Source organism: Ailuropoda melanoleuca, chromosome 11, assembly GCF_002007445.2.
Source record: "Ailuropoda melanoleuca isolate Jingjing chromosome 11, ASM200744v2, whole genome shotgun sequence".
NCBI lineage: Eukaryota > Metazoa > Chordata > Mammalia > Carnivora > Ursidae > Ailuropoda > Ailuropoda melanoleuca.
Window position 1 is genome coordinate 67,449,275 of NC_048228.1, and position 19,364 is coordinate 67,468,638.

Sequence of the window (19,364 nt, forward strand, 5' to 3'; positions counted from 1 at the left end):
CACCAAGAGTAAACCCTAAGGTAAACTATGGACTTTGGATGATTACAACATGTCAGTGTAGGTTCATTTTTGGTAACAAACTGTTGCCACTGTTGCCAGTAGTATTGATAAAGGGGGAGGATACACATATGTGGGGGCAGGGAATATATGGGAAATCTGTGTACCTCCTTCTGCAATTTTGTTGTAAACCTTAAACTGCTCTAAAAAATTAAAGTCTTGGACGCCTGGGAGGCTCGGTTGGTTAAGCGTTTGCCTTGGGCTCAGGTCATTATCCCAGGGTTCTGGGATCGAGTCCCACATCGGGCTCCTTGCTCACCCAGGAGCCTGCTTCTCCCTCTGCCTGCCCTGCCTGCCACTCCCCCTGCTTGTGCTCTCTCTCTCTCTGACAAATAAATAAATAAATAAACCTAAAAAAAATTAAAATCTTAAAGATGTATTAGTGCTAGTAAGTTATTATTTATGATAGTATCAAAAAATCTAGGAATGAATACAACATATGTGCAAAACCTTTAAAACTATATATCTTATTGAAAGCCTTTAAAACTGTAAAACTTACTGAAAAGCATTAAAGAAGACCTAGGTAAATGGAGAACTACACCATGTCTATGGACAAGAACATTCAGTATCATGAAAATACAAGTTCTCTTTGAACTGAAATACATATTCAAAACAATTCTAATTAAAATCCCAACAAAATCTGGCACTTGCCAGATTCTAAAATTTAGGTAGAAGATTGAAGAACCAAAACAAGACAAAATAAAAACCAGATATAGGAGAGAACCCAGAAATAGGCACACTCCCATTCATCACTACAAACACGGACACAGGTAAATTAAAAACTAAAATGTGAATGGCAAAATTATAAAACTTTTAGAACACAGTACAGAAGAATACTTTTGCTACTCCAGGGAAGTATATCTTTTTTTTCTTTTTTTTTTTAAGTAGATGCCACACCCAGCATGGAGCCCAACATGGGGCTTGAACTCACAACCCTGAGATCAGGACCTGAGCTGAGATCAAGAGTCGAGTGCTTAACCGACTGAGAGGCGCCCCTCTAGGGAAGCATATCTTAAATAAGATAAAAAAGTGGAAGCCATAAGGATCAGATTGATTAATGTGATTTCATTAGAATTAGAAATTTCATTAAAAAGTATCAAAAAGTACACAAGCCACAAACTGGGATGCATATAACCAACACAGGATTAGTAAGTAGAACTTGTACAAATCAGTAAAAGGACAACCAACGCGACAGAGAAATGAGCAAAAGGCTTTAAGGCAAATTTCTAAAACAAGGAAACTAAATGGTCAATAAATTCATGAAAAGATGCTCAATTTCATCATTAACAGGAAATGAAATTTAAAACCACAATGAGATACTTTTTTACATGCTATTTCCACCAGGTTGGAATCAATTAAGTCTGTCAAAACCAAGTGTCAAAACCAAGTTTTGACTAGGATGTACAGAAAGAACTCCAAACACACACTGCTTGTGGGAATGAAAACCAGTGTAACTACTTTTGAAAATAATTTGGTATTATAGTAGTGTTAAACATTTATATGCCTATGACCCAGCAATTTTACATTTAGTATCTACCCTAAAAAATTTTTGTACGAGGACACAAGGACAAACATGTTCACAGAAGTGCTGTCTGAACAGTAACCTAAAGTTCGTCTGAAAACGAACCTAATGTTCATCTAACTAGTATGATGCGTAAGTAAACTGGTACCCTCATAGATTAGAACACTCCATAGGAGTGAAAATGAAAGAATTATGGCTATACGAAAAAAGAGAAATAAAACTCTCGAACATGAACATGAATGTTGAATGGAAGAAGTCAAAAAAGGATATATGCACTATGATTCAATTCATGTAAATTTCAAAGACATGCAAATCTAAACAATATGTTATTTGAGATTACAAACACACAGTAAAATGATAAAGAAAAGCAAGGAAAGACTGAACCAAAATTCAGGATACTAGTTACCTCTTAATGAGTGAGGGAAGAGAATGGGATTAGGGAAGGGCACACAGGAGACTTCAAAGGTAATGGTAATATCTTCTTACACTGGGTGGTTAAGTACATGAGTGTTCCCTGTATGGTTAGTCTTTGCACCTTATATATATATACAGTATAGATTCTGTTGTATCTACTCAATATTTAATTAAAGACAATTTTAAAAATAAATGTGTTGGCCCAACAGTTTTTCCAATTATAGAAACAATGAGAATATGAATATATGAATATATATATATTTTTTAAGATTTTATTTATTTATCTTATCAGAGAGAGAGAGAGAGAGAGAACACAAGCAGGGGAAACAACAGGCAGAAGGAGAAGCAGGCTCCTTGCTGAGCAAGGACCCCAATTCAGGACTTGATCTCAGAACTCTGGGATCACGACCTGAGCTGAGGGCAGACGCTTAACCAACTGAGCCATCCAGGCATCCCGAGACAATGAGAATATTAAAAACAAGGGGGAAAGTCCTCTGGGGAATAAAACAATAAAAGAATGCCAAACAAGCACTTTTGCTTACTAAATACCCACCTGTGGCACACAAAAAACAGTTCTTTTTCTTTTTTCCAGCTTTGCAGACATTGACAATACTCAGCAGGCGTTCATCATTTGGTGTAAAAATGTCTCTTTGTAACGCATGCTTGATTGCTGTCATTTTTAATCAGCTGAAAAAAATTGAGAGTATAGATATTAAGCTCATTCTCAAAATCACTCTATCTCATATTGTTCCATTTATGATTTAAAAAATTATGTATGGCGAATAAGCATAGGAAGAATGATTTCATACATCAACATACCAACCTCATAAAAATAAAAAGTCGTATGATTGGAAAAGAAATTAGAGAACCAGCATTGTCAAACTCTAAAATCTTTGGAAGTGCTTACCAAATATTATGATACAAAAAAAATTCTAAGAAAAAAAATAAAAACCTATGCTCAATCTTTAAATATAAATTTCCTATATAAGGAGCTCTTACAACTCAACAATAAAAAAAAAAACAAATAACCTAATTAAAAACTGAGCAAAGGATTTGAACAGACATTTCTCCAAAGAAAACATATAAATGGCCAATAAGCACATGAAAAGATGTTCAACATCATTAACCACTGGGGAAATGCAAACCAAAACCAAATGCGCTAACTACCACTTTACACCCGCTAGAATGGCTAAAATTAAAAAGACAAGCATCGGTAAAGATGTGGAGAAAAAGAACTCTTTCATGCATTGTTGGTGATTGTAAAATGGTGGAGCCACTTTGGAAAAACAGTTTGTTCCTCAGAAAGTTAAATGTGACCCACCAATTTCATTCCTAAGTACAGACACAAGAGAACTGAAAATACATGTCCACACAAAAACTTGTACATGAATGTTCATAGCAGAATTATTGACTATAGCCAAAAAATAGAAACAAATTCAGATTCCACCAATTAATAAACTGATACAACAAAATGAAGTATATCTACACAGTGGAATATTATTTGGCCATAATAAAGGAACGAAGTACTGATATATGCTACAACATTGATGAAACTTGAAAACGTTATGCTTAGTGAAAGAAACCAGTTAAAAGACCACATATTTTATGATTCTGTTTACATGAAATGTCCAGAGTAGACAAATACATACAGACAAAATGATTTGTGGTTGCAGGGGCAAGGGGCAAGAAGGACTGTTAATGGGTATGGGGTTTCTTTTGGGGTCATGAAAAAGCCCTTGAATTAGATAGTAGTGATGGTTGTATAACCTTTTGAATATATTAAAGACTACTAAATTATACATTTGAGAGGGTGAATTTTATGGTATATGAATTATATCTCAATAAAGCTATTATAAAGAGAGGTTTCCATTTATCTCCTTCTTCTCACTAAATTCAATGTCTTTTTTCAAATATCAACTTAAATATTTTTAAAAATTTCTTTCCAACTTTATTTTTAAATATATATATTTTCCAACGCAAATGTGTGGTATTTCAGACATGTGAACTTGGTTAGGAAATTAACTTCTAACACCCTTTTTATGGGAAAATGAAGAAATTATAAATTTTAAATAAATGACATAGAATAAATTTTTATAATACAATGACACTTTTGGAAACGAGGCATCTCCTATATTTCACTCAATCTGTGAAACTTCGATGTCTGCTCCAAGTCAAAAAATTGCTTTTCTCACAAAAAAAATCACATCTTCCCACTTCCATCCCCTTTCACTTTATCTTAGCCTCTAGTCTTCTGACCTCCCCCCCACCTCCTTCCTGTTCTCATCGTCTATCTGGTCTCTCCAAGCTTAATTTCTTTTCCAACCTAGCCTGCAGGCAGTGTTCACCCACACTATCTCCTTCAACTATCTTACTCTGTTTGTAGACTAGTTCACCATGTTTTATCAATCTCCATGAACTGTACATTTCTTCACTTCTTATGGGCTACCATATACCATTTAAGAAGGCCATATATCTATGTTCATTGCATTCATTACAAATTATCTAAATCTGTTCAAAGCTAGACTTTCACTGTTGCTCAGCAACCCTTTAATATTTCCTTTGATGACTCCTCTTCCTATTCCCCATCAATGTATTGCAAATCCTTATTTATCTTCTTTAATCCCCAACTCCAGTGTCAGCAAATGATGTCACCATCTATGCTGCAGAAGATTTAGAAGCCATGGAATACGTTTTTCCTCAATTGCTTTCTTCTCCATCTCTTTACATCTTCACCCATCCTAACGTCCATTCCACCTATTGCAAAATTTTGTGTCCATGTTACTAACCACTTAATATGTTCTAGGGCCTAGACACTGTATTAAAAGCTCTACTCCACCCTATGTCCAAGCTACACTGGATCATGGCCACTTTACTTCTCTATCTCTGGGCTTTGTTCATGCAATTTCCTTTTCCTGGAATTCTTCCCCCCCTAGGAAATTTCAGCTCATTCTTCAAGATCCTGCTAAAATGTCACCTCTTCTGTGAAGTAGTCACACACACAAAAAGAATCATTCTTTTAAACTTCTCAAACATTTCCCCTCTACTCTGCTAACACAGCACTTACCCACCCTATTTTCCAGTTAGCTGTATTCTCTCTCCCATTAAAAGCAGTTCTTTGTAGAAAGGACCGTATCTTATTCATCTTTGTATTCCTAGAACTTGGCAAAGACACAGCAGGCATTTCAAAATTAAGCAAAATGACAGCACCAAATGACATGACAACTATAGTTTCCCTGATTCTCCCTTTCCAATTCTCACATCTGTAACCAAATGTCCGGGTTCAAAACCTGTCATATTTGATTCTCCTCCTCCATTGTCAACATGAAATCTGCTGCCACATTCTGCTGATTTCCCCTCATCTACATATAATTTACCCTCCCTTTCTGTCCCCACTGCTAACACACTAATCCAGGTTCACACCAACTATACTCATTTAACACTTCAGTATCTGGTTATCTCTTTGCAAATTTCCACAATCCCCAAACCCTGTATAAACAAATAATATTAAAACATAGCTTTCATCACAACATGCCCCTGCTCAACATTTTCCTAAGGTTTCCAAATACAGATCTTCCAGTCCAAGCCCTCTTCTCAGTGCAGTCTTTGCATCTTTGCTTAGTGCTTTTCTATGCAGGGAATATCATCTATCCAAACCCTAATTACACTTCATGGTTTATGTGAAGTGATTCAATAATGATCTTAATCCAAAATGATCTCTCCTCTCAACTGCTAGAGCACTTTTTGTATTTACTAAATAATCAAGCACTTGCTGTCCAACTGGTTCATGAAATCATAAGTTTGTAGATCTCAAGAACTCTCTTGAAAGAGAGAGAAAGAGGGGAAAAGGTGCTCACTCCAGTATAGCTCTGTGTTCTTTCTTAGCAGGTACTCAGCAAATACCTCTTGAGATAACCTGAACTGAATAGTAAAAACTGGTCAAATGAATGAGTGGCCAACCTTTCCCACACAGTCACTCTTTGGTCAAAAGCAACAATGAGTGTATGGGAAGTGTAAAGCAAGAGAGGACTGGTTATACCTCATAAAGGAGTTAGGCATAATGTAAAGCCTATGCGACCCTTATTCATTCAGCAAATACTGATGCCTACCAAGTGCCCTGCACTGTTCTACGTTAGCGGTGAATATGACAGACATGTTCAGGAAGACAAGAACATCATGCCTCAATGGCATTTACATTCTAAGGGTCGAGTCTTTAGGGTACTTTTGTGCAAGTCAGTGAATAAATCACTAGAGATCCTCTAAAACTGTTTTCCAGGTTTGAGAATCCATGTCTGACCACGTTCCAGTAGTAGTCAGCCACTGTGTTCTGTACTGGTTCTTGTTACCTTAAACTCAGTTGGACCATTACACTGCGTGACAAAGAGCTTGTCAATGTGAGTGTCCGCGTGGGTTGGGCCCTGTATGCTATCAAGGCAACTCAGCAAGTGGAGCATTGTCATCCAGAGGAGAAAACTGTGCAGAGACAGGGGAATGAGCTTCAGAGATCTAGAAGAAAATGTGGATTTAGACAAAGAAGAAGGCACTGTCACGCCCTCCTCTCCCGGTCTACGCCAAAGAGCAAATGATCAGGGCCGTTCTGCACAAATGAAATCTGGTTCTTACGGGTGAAACCGGGAAGGGATGTGTGAGGACCGCTCTCCCAGCCCCCAAGACAACGAGTTGGTGGACGCTCCTAGCGGACTTTGCGCCTTACCCAGATAGGCGGGGAAAGGGAGGCCAGACGGCGAAGAGACAGGTACCCGACCCCGGACGCGGAGCCAGCAGCGGGACTAAAGCGCCGCCGCAGAGCTTGGCGCCCGCCTGTCTGCTAATCTGTCCACCGCCGCGGGGAACTACTGGGCAGCCACGGCCCGAGGCTTACCGCAAGGCCGGACCGAGCCCGGCTGTGCCGAGGCGGGTCCTCCAAGACAGAGACCGGACAGGGCCGGGACGACCACCGCTACTAGAATGAGCCCGTCAACTGAGCCGTTCCGCCGCCACTTCCCATTTCCGGGCACGTGACAAACTCCACGCCGGAAGTCAACCCCGTGGAAAGGAAGGAGAGGCGGTGATAGGCGTGGCGAAGCGGGCAAGTCTGGCTGGAGGGGCGTGTCAAGGATAGGCAGGGGCGGGGCTTCTGGCGCTCGGAGACGTGACTCGGCACCCGGGAGTTTGGTGTTGCGTGCTATTACTTAGAAGTTATTTATGGAGATATTTTCTGCAATTTCATTTAAGAAGCTATTCGATTAAGTATTTTCTTTTTTCGTATATGTAAAGGTCTATTAATCCTAGGTCCTTGAGTTTAAATGACTTAAATCAGAATTTCTGAGGGGTGGGACTCAAACTTAAGTACTCAATATCTTCCGAGAATATCGTAAACGCAGCTACGGTCGAGAGCCGCTGATGTAGTGGCCTTGACGGTCAAAGTGTGGTTCTCAGACCAGCTGCTTGGGCATCAGCTGGGGGCTTTTTAGATACTGCAGACTCTGGTTCACTTCAGATCTATTGAATTCACATCCGCGTCTTAACGAAATGACACCTACGCACATTTAAGTTTGAACAGCACAGATGAAGCCAAGGTTGCTGGTTGCAAGACAGATAATTCACATTCCATATTCCTAACTCTGGTTTTATGCTGGTCACTTTGACCCAAATGCAGAGGTGATTCAGACATAAATCTTCCGCTGACAAGTTCACAGGTTGGTAGGTACAAATGCATATAAAATTAGACACAAAATAAGTGACCAAGGAGATGTACAGATCGCATAGGTGTGCTGGGAATTCAGAGGTGTGACTTCTTTGCTTCTGCTCAGCACTGTCCTTTGCAGGCGTTCTGCAGGGATTCATTCGTGTATGCATTCATTTACTCGACAAACGGTGCCAGCTCTATGCCAGACATGGTGTCAGGTGCTAGAGATACAAAGGCAGGGATCTCATTCAGAAGACAGCACACTCTCATTGGGGAAGCAGAATGAAATATACGGATAAATTATAGTTTCGTGAGGTAAATCCACAACAAAGGTAGACAGAAGAGACTACCATGGGACTGCAAAAGAAGTGACTCATTCTGTCAGGGATGGGGTCACTGAGAAAGAGAAAAATAAGCTGTGTAAAGTATCTTTCAGTGTTTATCTGAATATATAATTTGTTGGAAAAGATCAGAATTAATAAGGACCTATTTGCTATGGAGATTAATATGCTCTAGTTAATGCTACTTGGAATGTGTTTCAATTTCATTAAATGATTTTCCTTTTAAGAGCAGGATCTGTATCTAGTCTTATCTTTAAAAAGACCCATTTGGCCCTTCATGTTCAATACTAGACTCTTACCGTGGACACTATTTATGTGACAATTGCATGTGCTAATTTGTCCTATTATGCTTTTTTTTTTTTTAAACAACTGTATGTTTGTGACCCTCTTCAAAGCTGGGAAGTGAATTGCATTTCAGAGGTCTGGACTTCTTCCTTAAACTCCACATTTGTGTATAGACTGCCTTCCCAATATTTCCACTTGCATGTCTTGTCAGGCACCTCACCCTTATGGGTCCAAAATTAAATTCTTCTCTCCCCTCTTGGATTTCCCCAAAGTAAAGGCTGAAACAAAGGTTTATGTACAGTAGTTTATTTGGGACTTTGACCCCAGGGAGCAAGAGAAGGGGGAGGAAAAGTAAAACAAGGAAGAAGGAGAGGCAATATAATGATGTTTTATTGAGTTGGTCATCACCACATTTGAATGTTTTCCTGATCTCTTAAGACCTTCTGAGAAGTTTCATGAGATAAGTCTCAAAACTGCCCACTGAAGGCAAGAATGGAGCCCAAAGTGACCAAGTAATAGTGAGAGTTTCAAGTTCACTGAATTCCATGCTGTGTATTCTGGTGGAAATTCTCTCCACCCAACCCCTGTAGAACTAATTATTATTATCCAGCAAAACCTAAATTTGAGAGTCAGGAAACATAAATCCATAAGTGAGTCATTGATAAGATGGGCTAATCCTTCTCCAATTCCTGGGTTTTGGAGCCATGTTCTTAACTGTTCAGGGATACTCTTTATTGGTTGGTTTTGAGAATTTACCATATCTTGTAGGACAACACCTCAATCCCAAGCAGGCGCCTTAACTGGGTTTGTAGCAAGCCATTCCACTATTTTTATGAGCCTGACTGCTTCTGAGTGATGAGGAATATTTCATTATCAGTGGATTCCATGGTGATGTGTATATTGTCACGTTGCGGTTGGTCTGGTTTTTGCTCTGAAATGGATTCCTGGGTTGAGATGATGTTGATCATGAATGTTGTAATTCTGCTGATCATGGATTTTGGCAGAGTCACTGCAGGCAAGACAGAAAAACCTAGACATCCATAAAGATTTTTATTTCAGGCCACTTCTCTCTCTTTAAAAAGCAAACCAAGAAGAATACTCCTCCAAGCTCTGCCAGCTGGGAAGATCCCCCTTCACTTTTGTTCTTTAGATCCATTCCTGCATGGAGCTGTGGGTGCAACAGCGGTCCAGTTTTGCCTGCCTACCAACCTAATATGCCAACTCATCTGTGGACCAGCTTTAAATGTTTTATTCTGTGTCAGGTAGACATAGGGACCTTCCAAAAGGCCATAGGAGTGAGTTGATGAACAGATGTAAGTGCTGTAAAAGTAAGTGCCAGGAGTCAGATTCACCTAGTCATATAGTTTACTTGAGTCTCCTGGATCTGCTCAGGCTCAATTCTATACACCATTTCCATACTTCGTACATTCCTGCTGTATCTGCGTGCTTATGACTTGATGGACCTGATACTACGCAGCTTATGATAAATAGCTCTCGTTTTTCCCAGTCCCTAGTTCTGTGCCTCAGAAGGTGTGGCCTTGCAGAACATGAGGGACCTGTACTGCAACTCTCTTACTGGGGGCTTTCCAGAAATTTCAAAGTTTTTTTTTTTTTTAATCTATCATAGATCCCTCTAGCACCGTTAGATCTTGTCAAACAAATGACCTGGGCATTAAGTAACTTGCATAACAGCCCTTGTGGGAGCGTATCCAAGTGATGGGTACTTAGTTTTGCAACAAGTTCATTCCAACATCCTTACTTCTTTTTTTTTTTTTGAAGATTTTATTTATTTTTTTAACAGAGAGAGAGACAGCCAGCGAGAGAGGGAACACAAGCAGGGGGAGTGGGAGAGAAAGAAGCAGGCTCCCAGCAGAAAAGCCTGACGTGGGGCTCGATCCCAGAACTCCAGGATCACGCCCTGAGCCGAAGGCAGACACTTAACGACTGAGCCACTCAGGCGCCCCCCAACATCCTTACTTCTGAGAAACATATTCTTGTGGTGGTTCTTTAGTCTCATGTGATAAAATCATTCTTTTTTTTTTAAGATTTTATTTATTTATTTATTTAAGAGAGCACAAGCAAGTGGAGGAGCAGAGGGAGAGGGGGAAACAGACTCATTGCTGGGCAGGGAGAGCGATGCGGGGCTTGATCCCAGGACACTGGGATCATGACCTGAGCCGAAGGTAGATGAGCCACCCAGGAACCTTGATAAATTCATTCTAACATTGCTGTTTCTCTGTCTTCTGATTTTTTTCTCAACACTCATTCAAAATTTTTCTAACATCTCATTTAGCACAGGCCATCACCACATCCAAGCTTTAAGGAGACATCAAGGTTGTGTATTAGAACTGACTCCAGGTGTTGTTGCCAAAACATTAAATCCAGAATCACAGGTGAATGGTCCCATGATATAAATTCTTCCTTGTACAGCCTTATAACCTGATCCCTCTGGTTTAACATTCTTGATATTCCCTCTCGCAGATATTCCCCTGGTTCATATTGGTATGTTGTAGCAGTCTTGCAATTCCTTATGAGTTAGTCTAGTCCAGTAGTTCTATACCAGGGGTGATTTTGATGCCTAGGGCACACTTAGTAATGTCTGGAGATGTTTTTGGCTGTCATTATTAGAGGGATTCTACCAGAATCCAGCGGGTAGATGCCAGGGTTGCTACAAACAACCTATAATACACAGGACAGCCCTCCACAACAAAGAATTACCCAGCCCAAATGTCACAAGTGCTGAGATTGAGGAATCCTGGTCTAGTTACCCATAGAGCAGGGATTGCAGTCCCTTACATAAGTTGTGCTGAGATCCTACCGTGGTTACAGGCTTGAGGTACTGAGGGTAATAGGGGTGGATATTGAGGGAAATAAGATTATATAAGGAGGCACTTGCCTCAGATATATTCTTTGCAGAATTTCTGGACAAGGAGAGGATGCTTTATCAGGAGGAAAGAGAGACTGTTGGCACAGAGGATAACAATAAACCTGAAGGCTCAGGAGTAGAAGGCTTGTCCACACAAATGTCCGCATTCTGGATCTCAAGGTCCCGTTATTTTCCTATTTGGGTCCTGGCTTTGACATGGGTGGTTTCAAGGCTGTGCATTCAGACTTCTTTGTAGCTCTGGTACCCTGATTATTATATGTTGGAGCTGATTTTTAGCATAGTCGGCTCTGTGGCTACACGGCCCTAGAGGACTTGTGGCTTTCACAGTAGCCATGATTGACTGAACACAGCCTGTCATTTTCGTTTGTAAGATCTCCAAAGCAGTTGACAGACATCAGACCATCTTATAATCCTTATTGTTGTCATAATTCTGATGTAACATATGTACCACATAATCCAATGCTTCATTTTCTGTCTGCCCCTCATTCTGATCTCCTAGAGTTGAGAGTCTTGGTAATTGTGACGTTACTCTATGCCAGGGGTTATCACCACTTGCGATTTACCACCAACCACTTACCACCAGCGGGGGTCCTTATTGTCTTGTGATCAGTGTTGTAGGATCAGCCTCCAAAATCCCATATTGAAGGTTTCCTTTCTAGAGCCAATTTTAGTGCCCAGGGTTCCCCTGAAAGCAGAGCCCAAGATGAAGGCTTATGTACTTGTAGTTTATTGAGAATATGAGTTCAAGGAACAGAATGAGAGCACAGGGGAAATAAAATAGAGGAGAAAAACCAATACAAGAGTATATTACTGAGGTGACCTATGCCATGGGCCACTTTGACTGATCTTATGGTACCTTCTGAGAAGTCTTATAGAATGTCTTTCAGAATTCTTCACTGGAATGAAGGAGAAAAGGAAAGCATTTATCCATCACTTCCTGTCTACCTGTCATTGGTCATGATTACACTGCATGCTTCTAGTTGCACGTGGGTGTGGAGGGCTTGTTTCTGCAGGCATCCCATGCCATAGGCAGGGAGTGAGAAAGGCAAGGTGCCGTTATATTGCTCTCAAGAGAAGCTGGTTGATACCTGCTCGGAATTGGTCCCTGCCCAACACTTAGAATAGGAGGTGAAGCTGAAAGGATTCAAAATGATGCATGAAAGACTTCTAAACATAGCTTCTCCCTCCGTTTTGTCTATTTGGGTTAATGATATCTCTCTCTTCTTCTTCTCTCTCACATTCTACATCAAATCTTTCAAGACATCTTATTGCTTCTACCTTCAAAGTACATCCAGAATCTGACTACTTTTCACCATCTCCATGGCTACTCTTTCCTTGATTATTGTCAGTATCATGTCTCTCCTGAATTACTGCTGTCCAAACTCTTACAGCATCCTATGCTCTGCTTTTCTACCCTTACCTCCTCACAGTCCATTCTTAACACAGCCTCCAGAATGATCCTTTTTAAAACATGAGTTAAATTATGTTACCCTTTGCTCAGAATCACCTAGTAGCTCTAGAGTAAAACCAAAGGTCATACAATGACCTAGAGGTCTCTACAGAATCTGCTCCTCTGTCCACCCACCAGACTTCATCGTCCACTACCCCTGCTTGGTCACTCTAGTCTAGTTCCTTAGACCTCCTTGTTTTTCCATGAAAAGTCCAAGCAAACTGGACCTTGGCACTTGCCTTTTCCTCTGCTTGGAATGACTTTCCATTAAATATCTGCATGGCTCACTACTGCATCCTTTTCAAGTCTTTGCTCAAATGTTACCTCGGTGAGGGCTTCCATAACAGCCCTATTTAAAATAGTGTCCCAGGGGCACATGACTCAATTGGTAGAGCATGTGACACTTAATTTTGGGGTTGTGAGTTCAAGCCCTACATTGGGCGTAGAGATTACTTAAAAAATAAATAAAAATAAAAATAAAATAAAATAAAATAAAATAAAATAAAATAAAATAGTGTCCCAACCTAGCATTCTCTATCTTCTGTCTTTGCTTAGTTTTTCTCTTCATGGTTCTTATTACATCCTGAATACTATGACGTTACATCTTGTCATATATGGTATTTGTCTAATTGCTCTTTCTCTTCCTCTAGAATGAAGCTTTATGAGGGCAAGGACTTTTATCTGTTTTGTTCACAGATGTATTCCCAGTTCCTGGAACTCATACCAATGCACTTATGTTCTATATACTATTCTAAGCACTTTACATGTATTAACTAATTCAGTCTTCACAACAATCCTATGAAGTAAGGATCTTCATGATCCTTACTTTAAAGACTAAAAAATGGAGGCACAGGTAAGTTATTTAGCCCAAGGATGCATAGTAAACACATGGTAGTATTTTAATGAATACCTCTTTATGTTACTATAGTCCTCTGAAACATAAAATGGTGGAAATATATCATCACTGGGTCATGCAGAACTGGGTTTAAGTCTGGTATTTACTGGTTCAATGGCAACAGGGCAAGTTACTCAACATTTCTGAGACTCAGTTTCCTCATCCATAAATTCAAAATAATAATCCCCAACTTTTGGGACTCTCGTGCAATTTGCTGAGATAGTTCTTGTAAAGCACTTGGCACAGTGCTTGGCACATAGTAAGCACTCAATAACTAACTGATAGCTGCTATGACGTGCAGGTTGGTTTAGAAGATTCAATTGGGTAGATTGATGTTCTTGAAAAATGTATGATAGTCACTCAGGCTCTGAGATCCTGCTTCCTTTTCATGGACAGGAGGCCACATATATTAATATACATCACATATGAGGCAATCTCATGTTTGGATAGCATGAAATAATTTTTCTGCTGTTAAAAAGCTCTGAGGGAGAAGTTTCTTCCAAATAGCCGAGAGGAGTGAATATTGATGATGACAGCATTGGCAGGATTACTGAAGTTAATTGCTTCCTCAGAGACATTTCTCTTGCTACCTTGCTCCAAAAAAGCAGAGGTGTGGAGCTTGAGGATTCTTAATGATCTTGGAGCACTCAGAGTAACTCATTTACTTATTTCTCACCTTTTGGAGGCAGAAGGGGAATCCCTTTTCCTCTGACTGAAAACCCTGAGGAAGGGAGAACCGAAGTGTCCTGCTGTCCCCAGGGCTCTGCTAGATGACACACCAATGGTGGATAGCACAACTGACTCTGTGGACTTTGTTTAGTGAGAAACCGTAAGGCTCACAGAAATGGACTTTCACATACCCCGCTAATCCTGCGGTCCACTGTCCCTTAATTTAAATTTGATTGATTTTAATTGCATAGGAGGCAAAGACGCTTCATATGTTTAAAAAAAATCATATGAGTTTATATAATTTCATTTTTTCCTATTCCTAACTTTGGGGACTTTGATTATGGCAGTTACTTGGATTTTTCTCTTTTCTTTCTCTTAGCATTGTTTTCTCACAATTCAATTATGCACATTTCTGTCTAAGGAAGAACAATTTCTCAGAGATGTCAGATCATTAGTATGAATATAAAGAAAACCAAGTAATTTTTTTTTTTTGGAACAATGAGAATCACAGTGCTCCACCTTCCACATTCTTTCTTTATAAATGGCTTTAGGAGTGCCAGGATGACAGAATAGCGTCTACTCTTGTGCGCATAGTAATTGGTGTTTGTTTTAGGCTTTATTAGAAACAGATGTCAATATCCCATGATAATACTTTTCATTTCTTTGCAGCTTTATAGAAGGAAGTCAGGGGGCCACTAAATGAGAGTGGTAACTCCCCGTATCACTATTAATTAAGTAAATATAAAAAATGAATATTAGCTAGATAACAGATGCACATTTGAACAACATAGAAAGTAATACAATAAGATGTACAGATACAAGGAAGGCAAAGTTTGGCTTGCAGAATCACATTGCGTCTCAGGCTTTTTTAATGCAGCTGCCTTATTCAATGTACATATTGTGGGGTGATATTACAATAAAAGACATGGTTCAAAGTTCTCTGTACACATTCAGAGGGATTCTCTCAGAAGTGCAGAGATCATCTCTCATCTAATTCTGAATCTCTTCTGGGAATTGGCCATTATGGACAAAAATATACATGTTTTGGCTTGAAGTTGAAGTTAATGATTCTCAGTATGACTTTGTTAATATACTTGGGTCAAGCACCAGACATAGGATTTTTCTCTTTGCACTTGGGGAATTCAAGAACAATGCCACCTAGACCTGCATCCTAGAAGTGTAAGCAGATTAAGATGACTATAAATGAATACGTGGGCTTGACCACATTAATTTTTGCTAAAAATCAGATTTAATATTGAGTACTCCAACTGCTTCAAACTTATATCCCTCCTTTAATTCAAGACATTATTAAACTGTTTATCATTTGTATGGATTAAATTCAACAGAAAGATATATTTTCACATATACTAAGTAATGTGTTTAAACAACAGTCAACAAATAACTTTCTAGTAAGTAACACTTACACTGTACAAAGGTAGGACTGCTGTTACTGTTATCACTTAGTGGCAGAAAGTGTAGATAATTAATTTTTACCATTAATGAAGTCTCTTGAAGATCAAGGACTTCCTAGGAGAGGCATGAAATGAGTCTCCAAGATTGTTTTTCCCTTAGAAATGTACATAAAATCTGGTACTTCTGCAGTAAGCTTATTACCTATTTTTTTCACGGTATTTTCAGTCTTTCAGGCAGAATATTTAAAATTGGTAGTGAGCAAAAAAGGGATAGTCAAACCATGAAATAGGAAAGACAACGGTTATGAGAAATTCAGTAAAAGTGGCCTCCGGGAAGTTGTCCAGCCTGGAATGGTTATATAAGTACAATGTACAAAAACTTTGTACGAGGACTAGCCATCACTAGAAAGTGAGCTCACCTGGCCTAAGTTTCCATCAGCATTGTTGAAATCAAAGATTTGTTTCTGAAATCTATGGATGCCTACAAAATTTATTTCCTATTTTCTTGACAGTAAAACAAATGGAGCTTGTTAATATCTGCACTGGTGGAGAATTACAAGTACTTTTACTTGACTTCATATTCTGATCAGTGTTAAATATCAGGACAGTTTATGGCTTTTCTATTGTCTGGTTATTTGCTTAAGGGTGGGAAAAATTTTGAAAGCACAGTGGATTACTCATTTTCTTAATATTTTCAGTGTTTTCTTTCTTTCCCAATATTTAAACACTGTGGTAAAAATATACATAACATAAAATTTACCATCTTCACTACTTTAAGCGAACAGTTCAGGGGTATTAAGTACATTCATACTGTTGTGCAACCAGCACCACCATCTGTCTCCATAACTTTTCATCTTGCAAAACTGAAACTCTGTACCCATTAAACAATAGCTCTCTATCACCCTCACCCCCAGTCCCTGGCAATCACATGACATTCTTTTTTTTTTAAGGTTTTATTTATTTATTTGAGAGAGAGAGAGGGAGGGAGAGGGAGAGCACAAAGGGAGAATGAGAGGGAGAAGCAGACTCGCCACTGAGCAGTCACCCCAGCGGGGGGCTTGATCCCAGGATCCTGACATCATGACCTAAACTGAAGGCAGACGCTTAACCGACTGAACCATCCAAGTGCCCCAATCATCATTATTCTCACTAATGTTTTTTTTAATAGGATTTTTTAAAATAGAGAATTAGATGATTAAAAATATTATGTAAGATTTTAAAAATATGTCTCTTTAAGCACCCATACATATAATATCTGGGAAATAATTATGTTAATAAATAATTTTCTGGTTCAGACTTTCCCAAGAAGGGAAAAGTGGCTGCTTTCACACCACGAATAAGCTACTCTCAGACGCTGTGGAAACAAGGGGCTGAAGTGTCCATCAGTTCTCTTTTATCAGGACTTGGCTCCACTTACTCAAGAACTGAAGGTTTCCAAGTTTCCCCCACAACCAGCCTTCAAGGGTAACATGTTAACAGACTTGCAGGATCATAGACTTCTTTGCTACTTTCTTAAGGATAAAAAAAAAATGTATATCATTTGCAAATGGGAAGTATGACAGCAATCAATCAAATAAATACCTTTAAAATTTAGGTCTCTTTATTATAAAAAATAAATCTGGTTTTCCAAATAAAAGCTCGCTTTTATATTTATAAAACATCTGCGGGAGCAGGCACTGTACTATGTGCCTTGAGGAACCCAAAAATGAACAGCTTTTATCATGTCTTCAAGGACCTTGGAATGAAAACTGATGACCATTGGGCATATCCACCCAGTGAGGCTATCACTTTCTCATCCATACAATGCCTTGATATGAACTTAATTAATCAAGCACACCTTTAAAATTTTTTAAGTAAAAAAAATTAAATTTTAAGTAGTAGTGTGTGGGACGCCTGGGTGGCTTAGTTGGTTTAGTGTCCGACTCTTGATTTGGCTCAGGTCACAATATCAGGGTCGTGGGATTGAGCCCTGTGTCAGGCTCTGCAATGATCATGGGGCCTGCTTGAGATTCTCTCTCTGCCTCTCCCTCTGCCCACCCCACTTCCTGCTTTTGCGCACTCTCTCTCTTAAATAAATAAATAAGGTAGTATATTATTGTAAAACCTGAATAAATCCCCCTGAGAGAAATTTCCAGAGCCCAGACAGGCAGAATGCATGTCGTGCTACCATTCGTCCTTCCAATATCTATCTAGGCAAGGAAACAACGCAAGAATGGCTCAGGCTTCTGAGAGAAGAAGGTGAGCAAGAGAAGCAACATGAGGGGTTTGTTAGACTGTGATATTGGCCTCTATTACTCCCCTGAAGTCCTATTATACATTTACATTCTTGATGATCTCATGGTGAGTGGAGTATACTTTCCTGTACTTTGACTTTGGACTTGGTCTGGTGACTTGCTTTGACCAATGGTTTGCTAGTGGACATTATATGAGCAGAACTTTGAAATGCACTTGCACAGTTGGACTTGCCCTTTTTTAAAAAATTCCAAAAATTTCATGTCTTTGACCATAAGAAGAACAAGTTTGGGTCGTCATTGGTCCAAGGAGGAAGAAAGATGTGGAGCAAACTTGAACTCATCTAAGCTGGGAGACCACCTCGGCCCAGTTCAGACAAGCCGAGCCTAGATCAGCCATATTTCAGTAAAACCTAAAGATGCATGAGCAAGAGCTCAATACTTGTTGTCTTTAAGGCATTCCAATTCATAGTTGTCTGTTATATGGCATTATTGTGAAAATAGCTATTACCAGTTGATGCTCAGAACATAGTCAAGAGTGGAGTGTGTGGTAGGTAATCTCCATGCGTGCAGATGAGGGCTTACGGAGGAGGGAACTCTCCCCCACCGCTGCAGAACTCGGCTGGGGGATCTGAAACTCCCCTTTAGATGTGGTGGTCTTGTATAGTGTGTAACCTGAATGCCTACATGGGTGACTCTGCTGGTCTTGGCAACTAGGTTCTGGGAATTTCAAACTGCTCACAGTGGCTAAGGTAAAGAGGAATATAAGAAAACATCTAAGAACAAAGTATAGAGAAATAAGATATTTTGGCTTGCAGAGGAATTAAACTAGATAAGAGTTGGAAAAAAGAACACAGGAAAGGCAAAGGGGAGAGAGAAGAGACACAAAATAATGCTAATATGATGAGGTTTTCAATAAGTACTTAAAGAGTCAGACTTCCTTTATAAGGATTACATGTCAAGAAAATAAATACATACATCTTGAGTGCCTCCTGTGTATATTCCAAAAGTGAATGAGATACTATCTTTATTCTCTCTATAAAGACATCACTCCAATGTAGGAAGTGGTCACTTTTGTTAACCACAATCTGAACTCTCTACCTGAGAAGCAAACATGTGAGCAATATGGATCGGTTTTTATTAGTTGGAAAGGGCAACGTAAGACTTGGCGTGGGATATATGAGATTTTTCTAGTATATCGTCATTTGAACCGCCTGCTTTGATTAAAAGGCACACTCAAGGTTGTACTCAACTAGAGGGCATTTCCATTTTCAACGCAACTAGATAACTAGGTAACTTGGTTTCAGGGAGTGAGATACCATTTTTCCACATTTTGATGCTGTCTGTATATGATGGCCTTTTTCATCTTTTAGCTACTGCATAGAAATCAACTCATAAAGGGCTTTAAAAAATTATTTTGGAAAAAATTTAGCTTTCCTGAGCAAATGCGAAGATAGTACAGGGAGTCCCACATTTCTTGTCCAGCTCCCCCCAATGCTAACATCTCACACAACC

At 39.4% G+C, this 19,364-nt stretch overlaps 1 protein-coding gene across 11 annotated transcripts in view; it reads right to left on the minus strand.

Moving 5' to 3' along the window:
- EXOC1 (exocyst complex component 1) overlaps window positions 1-7,023 on the minus strand; it is a 59,312-nt gene extending 52,289 nt beyond the window's left edge. For 7 of the 11 annotated variants that reach the window (XM_011223486.3, XM_019798436.2, XM_034671777.1 and 4 more), the window contains exons 1-2: window positions 6,873-7,023; window positions 2,547-2,680 (exon numbers count right to left, since the gene is read on the minus strand). In XM_011223486.3, coding sequence (XP_011221788.1) covers window positions 2,547-2,670 — 124 coding nt within the window. In that variant the 5' untranslated portion in view covers window positions 2,671-2,680; window positions 6,873-7,023. The other 4 variants (XM_034671773.1, XM_034671772.1, XM_034671774.1 and 1 more) reach the window with 4 other exon arrangements.
- Window positions 7,024-19,364: the final 12,341 nt, after the last annotated feature.